This window comes from Theropithecus gelada, chromosome 7b (genome assembly GCF_003255815.1).
Source record: "Theropithecus gelada isolate Dixy chromosome 7b, Tgel_1.0, whole genome shotgun sequence".
Classification (NCBI taxonomy): domain Eukaryota; kingdom Metazoa; phylum Chordata; class Mammalia; order Primates; family Cercopithecidae; genus Theropithecus; species Theropithecus gelada.
The window spans coordinates 52,279,323-52,285,322 of record NC_037675.1 but is presented as its reverse complement, the minus strand read 5'-3'; the positions used below and the strand labels follow the sequence as shown (position 1 = coordinate 52,285,322).

At 48.3% G+C, this 6,000-nt stretch overlaps 1 protein-coding gene across 4 annotated transcripts in view; it reads left to right on the top strand.

Annotated features, from left to right (window-relative positions):
* The first annotated feature begins 723 nt into the window (after positions 1-723).
* Positions 724-6,000, top strand: part of PYGL (glycogen phosphorylase L) — an 89,775-nt gene continuing 84,498 nt past the window's right edge. For 2 of the 4 annotated variants that reach the window (XM_025391850.1, XM_025391852.1), the window contains exon 1: positions 724-1,274. In XM_025391850.1, coding sequence (XP_025247635.1) covers positions 1,032-1,274 — 243 coding nt within the window. In that variant the 5' untranslated portion in view covers positions 724-1,031. The remainder of the gene's footprint in view (positions 1,275-6,000) is intronic. The other 2 variants (XM_025391851.1, XM_025391849.1) reach the window with 1 other exon arrangement.

The following is a 6,000-nucleotide window of genomic DNA, read 5'->3' as shown; positions in this document are numbered from 1 at the left end:
ACTACTTAATGAGGAAGAAAAAACCTCTGACATCCTAAAATGCCAAGTGTTTGCCTTTGCCAAGGTTTAAACATACATAAACATGCATATTCAAACAAATACCACCCAAACTGGAGGTGCAAAGATCAGCCTGTACAGCACAGTAACACAGACTGGGTTGTTTTTTGTAAACAAGGCAACTAGTCCAGTGAGTAATCCCTTCATTTTCCACACACATACCCTTCTGTTTTCCCCCCCACACCCTCCACTGCGGTTAAAAGATAATTAGAAGAAGCCTAAGGTAAAAGCCCCTGCCGCATAATGAGCCTAGAGCTTCACCTCACCTGCTCTGATTCTTACTAACCTACCTCTAAGGATGAGCGACAGGGTGCCTACTCGCAACGTGAACTTGGGTCCAGGAGTCAAGAAACCTGAACCCTGGAGTCCTCAAAAAAATGAATGAAAACAACAGAGGCGCCCTGAGGATCCAAGCTGGGGCGGTGCCAAGGGCTGGCAAGGGAGGTTGGGACAACAGAAGTCAAACGTGCCGTCCTTCCAGATCCCGGTGCTTATGGCGGAAGCCACTCCAGGTGAGAAATCCTAACAGTCATAATGGCATAACAAATAAACATCTGCAAAACAGCAGTCTGCCAACGACGTGCTTCCCTACACAGACGTCTTCCTGTGTCTCCACACTCTAGAAGGGAGAGGCGGGACAAACGCTGCCTCCGCAGATTTTGGAGATCCGGAAGGGAGCCCCCGAACCCAGGTCCCGGGCCGGCAGGGGTCTCGCCGGCGCTTGCACCTCGGCTCCCACCCTCGAGCCCACCCGCGGCCCCAAAGTCCCAGGAGGGGCCGGGCACTTCCTCTGCCCTCCGGCCTGGGTCAGGAGCCAGGACGCCAAGGGAGTGCAGCACCGCCCGAGGGGGCGGGCCCCAAACTTTCGTGCGCCTTGAAAGCGGCAGGCGCTGCAGGGCCGACTCCACCCCTGCCCAGCAGCCCCGCGCCTCCGGCCGCACATTCAGCTTTCTGCGCTGCCCGCCGCCCCAGCCATGGCGAAGCCCCTGACTGACCAGGAGAAGCGGCGGCAGATCAGCATCCGCGGCATCGTGGGCGTGGAGAACGTGGCAGAGCTGAAGAAGGGCTTCAACCGGCACCTGCACTTCACGCTGGTCAAGGACCGCAACGTGGCCACCCCCCGCGACTACTACTTCGCGCTGGCGCACACGGTGCGCGACCACCTGGTGGGACGCTGGATCCGCACGCAGCAGCACTACTACGACAAGTGCCCCAAGGCCCCGGGGGGGGGGGGGGGGGGCCGGGATCCAGCCCGGACTCGGAGTCTGCGGTCGCGGCCGGGAGCGACGAGGTGGAGGACCCCTCAGAGCGGTCCCTTGCACCCGGTCCTTGCCCGAAAGTCCAGAGGAGACGTGTCTAGGCTGTGGGCGGGCAGCCTGGGGGACAGATTCGGCCTCCCCACCGACGCCGCACTCATGTCCCCGAGGTGCCACCGCCAGCGCCCCGCCCAAACACTGTGCGGTCCGCCCCTAGAAACCGCCAGGTGGGCAGAAGCCCAGGCCCCTCTTGCCTGTCCCTTCACAAACTTTTGGAAGTTTGACTCTCAGCATTTAATCAAGAGGTGACGGGCGCCTCTTGTCCTGTGTGCGGGACACTGTTCTCTGCCCTGCACACTCAGCCCTAAACAAAAGGGACAAAAATCCTGCCTTGCTGGAGCTTGGTGTTTAGGGAGGGGAGACAAATACCGAACTGGGAAAAGGTCGTAAGTTTCAGGCCTCTCGGAGTGGCTGCTGAAGTGTGGGGCAGAGGAGGGGCAGGGTCCCGCTCCAAGCGCAGAGCTCCGCCCACCCATTCTCGTGAGTCGGGTTCCCAGCTCCCGCACTTCCGTGAGTACTGCGCAAAGAAGGCCCAGGGCCAGGCAGTGCCCTGGACTCGTACTCCCCGAAGACACACACTCCCCCGACCCTTAGCCCCTCCACCCCCGAGGCCTGCCCCCAGAGCTGCTGAGGAAGGCTGGTCAGGGACCACTTCCATCCACGGCGTGGGGACGGGAGCAGAGACCTCCCTAGGGTGATTTTGGACCTACAGAGGGACAAACTCTCTGCCTGACAGTTTGCGAAGAGGGCGAGAGGCAGTTGGGAAGGACTGGGGAGGACATGGCAGGGAAAGGGATTGTGTGCAGGCTGGAGTGAGGGCGGGTGTGAGTCTGTATTGGGAGAGGAAACTGGAGAAGCCAGGTGGAGACATATTGGAAAGAATAAAATATTGGGATACATCCCAGGGGCAGTGAGAAATATATATAAACGTTTATTAGAACTTTTTAAATATGTAAAGGTGTGAAAAAAATGGACTATAATCCCAATGCCCAAGAAACCCCGTAAGAATTTTTAAGAAAGGAAATGAATGTAAATTCTCATAGTAAGAAATCGCAGCTGTAACAGCTTTCAAATGGAAAGTAACTCTTCTTCACCCCAAAGACCTAGGCCTCCACCAAGGTAGCAACTGCTAAAATGTATCCTTAAAAATTTAAATGCACCTTAGAAAACACTTTATGTATACATATATTTACTGTTTTGTTGTTTTGTTTTGTTTTGTCTTGTTTGAGACAGAGTCTCGCTCTGTCGCCCAGGCTGGAGTGCAGTGACGCCATCTTGGCTCACTGCATCCTTAGCCTCCAGGGTTGAAGCGATTCTCCTGCCTCAGCCTCTTGAGTAGATGGGATTACAGGCCCCTGCCACTACACCTGGCTAAGTTTGTATTTTTAGTAGAGAGGAGGTTTTACCATGTTGGCCAAGCTGCTCTCAAACTCCTGGCTTCAAGTGATCCTCCAGCCTTGGCCTCCCAAAGTGCTGGGATTACAGGTGTGAGCCATCGCACCCGGCCACTGTCTTTTAAAAATTTATTTACACAGGCCGGGCGCGGTGGCTCAAGCCTGTAATCCCAGCACTTTGGGAGGCCGAGACGGGCGGATCACGAGGTCAGGAGATTGAGACCATCCTGGCTAACACGGTGAAACCCCGTCTCTACTAAAATATACAAAAAACTAGCCAGGCGCGGTGGCGGGCGCCTGTAGTCCCAGCTACTCCGGAGGCTGAGGCAGGAGAATGGCATAAACCCGGCAGGCGGAGCTTGCAGTGAGCTGAGATCCGGCCACTGCACTCCAGCCCTGGCGACAGAGCGAGATTCCATCTCAAAAAAAAAAAAAAAAAATTACACAAAGGGAATGCTACTAAGTACACTATACTGCGCCTCTCATTAAAAATTATTTTTAACAATTTTAAGGGGAAGGGTGGGACACTGAGCATATATTAGAAACACACACTCACGCCTCTGTAGCATTTAGCATCGTAGAGCACCAGAGAGTCTTGTATGTTTTTCCTTCACTGGCTTATGCTGTGCTTTATGGTTTTCCTGGTTCTCTGGCTAGTTTCTTCACTGGGCTCTCCTTTTCTACGTGAGTGCAGATATAAGCCAGGAATTCTGATGTGTATAAACCAGGTATTCTGATAGTGATACACTGGGGATACAACAATGAACATGTTTCATTCCACATGTGTTCATCAAATATCTACTCCATCACAGTCGTCTGTCTAAACAGGATGGTTCCTCCCCTCATAAATTAGAGCCAGTAGGTGTGTGCTCCTTTCCCACCCCCCTTGCTCTCTAATAACTGTGCAGATGAATCCCAAATATGGATCCCAAGTTTGAATTCCTTTTCAAACTCTATGCGTACATTTCTAAGTGTTTAGTGAACCTACTTAGATATCTTCCTATTTCCTCAAACTCAGCATGTTAAAAACTCAAACCATTATTTCTCCCAATCCTGCCCCATCTTCTGTGTTTTGTTTTGTTTTGTTTTCAGGTGGAGTCTCTCTCTGTCACCGAGGCTGGAGTGCAATGGTGCAATCTCAGCTCACTGCAACCTCCGCCTCTCGGATTCGAGCGATTCTCCGGCCTCAGCCTCCCGAGTAGCTGGGATTACAGGTGTGCGCCACCAGGCCCAGCTAATTTTTGTATTTTTAGTAGAGACAGGATTCCAGCATGTTGGCCAGGCTGGTCTAGAATTCCTGACCTCGTGATCTGGCCACCTCGACCTCCCAAAGTGCTGGGATTACAGGTGTGAGCCACCACGCCTGGCCTCTGTGTTTTTTATTTTAATGCCATTGCCATCTTGACAATCCAGACACAAACTTTAGTCTCACTTTTTGGCGTTCAACTGTTTGCCAATTTCTGTTGATTTCTGTAGGTTCCCCTGAATGACCTGCTCTCCTCCGTTCTCTCTTCCTGCCTTGGTGAGGCTCTAGCTACCCATTTGTTGTAGCAGACTTCTACGTGGTTATTTTCCTTTCTAGAAGAGGTAAAACTGGCAGCCTGAGGCTGAATAAGGATAGCAGACATATTTTGTTGGCCAAGACGTTTTTCAGGAGTTTAATTTTTAGCACCTATGGGCAGGACTTGCACACTCCTTTTCTTAGCCTGGTACTCTTCTTTGCTTTATGTGACCTCAGTTACACATTTATTTTCTCTGCCTAGTTCCTGAAGGCATTGGAGTATACCATCCCATCTCATTTTGTGCGTTGTAGTTTGCTTAAGCTTCCTGAAGCAACACATCTTGCCCCCTGCTCAGTTCTCATTGGCTCCTCTTGCCTGCCATAGTCCTTAAGCAAGTATTCAAAAGCCCTTCTCCGTCCAGGTGGGCCTGTTCTTCCCTTGTTATCTTCCATTACCCTCTATACCCACCTTGCTCTCGCAACAAACCAATCCCCACTGCGGGGCCCCCAACTCACTTGCAGTGTCTTTCCTACCACATTTCTATGTCAACTCTTGCCTGACCTGCAAGTCTCAAGTTTATTGACCGGTGTTCCAGAGGTCTTCCCAGAAGTACCCAGGCCCTCTGACTAATGCTGGGGATAAAAATAAAACATATTTTAAAAATATTTGTTATATCTTCTTTATTTTATTTTACAAGGCTTTTGAAAATACCCACTTTTACATAAAATACTAGTAATCATAGTACATGCTTGTAATTTATAAAGTATATTGGAGATGCTCATATATTTTACTATTAGGCATATGTAACAAATGTTTAGAGACCGTTAATTAAGAGGATGGCAAAGATCTATTTTTTAAGGTCTTATGTATTCCCAAATATAAGGAGAGATTACCTCCAAAAATTTATTTATGAGAAAACAGGGAATCACCGTACATTCCTGTCCTTATAAAGCCTGTCATGCAAGGAAGTATTTTCTCATTTGCCTTATTTTGAGCAACCACATATTTCTCAAGAAAGACTTTGAAGTATTTTTAAGAAGACTTAACTTGGTACTAATGTGGAATCATTAAAAGGGAGGCAAAGAAACTTAATACAGATGTAGTCCTTATTCCTGGGGGTATGACCTCACAGTTGCAAGTGTGGAACATATACTATATAAACAAGCTTTTTATAGATTATTTAAAAGAAAAAGGCAAAACATCATGGTTATAGAGATAATGAAAATACACACAGGGAAGGATTTTTTTAAACTGGGTAATATTATGCAAATGGGTATTTGTGGCTTAAAATACTATTTCCTGTGACAGCAGTCATCATGTACTAGAGCACCAGCCATTGCCTATGTCTGCCCCAGAAATATACTTTCATCCAATCATTTGAAGGCATCTAATAGCTGGTGAGGGTTCTAGTAACAGCATTATAGACATTCAAACAACTTGGATGAAAATGAAGATGATGTGTTCTGGAAAGCAGTGTTAGATGGCCCGTTAGGACATGGATGTTGACTATTTGTTGTGAAATTTAGAATTCAATTGTTCATAAAAGGAAAATGGGAAAGAATGAAATTTCCAAGTTGACATTTTCAAATAATATTTTGTTTTAAATATTTATGTGTAACTAGTGTGTTAAATAGGATAATAGGCCTTTATTATACTGAATTCTGTTCACAATTTTTTTTAATGGGTCAAATTCTGTTTTTTTCTTTTTTTACTTCTTATCTTACAGAAATG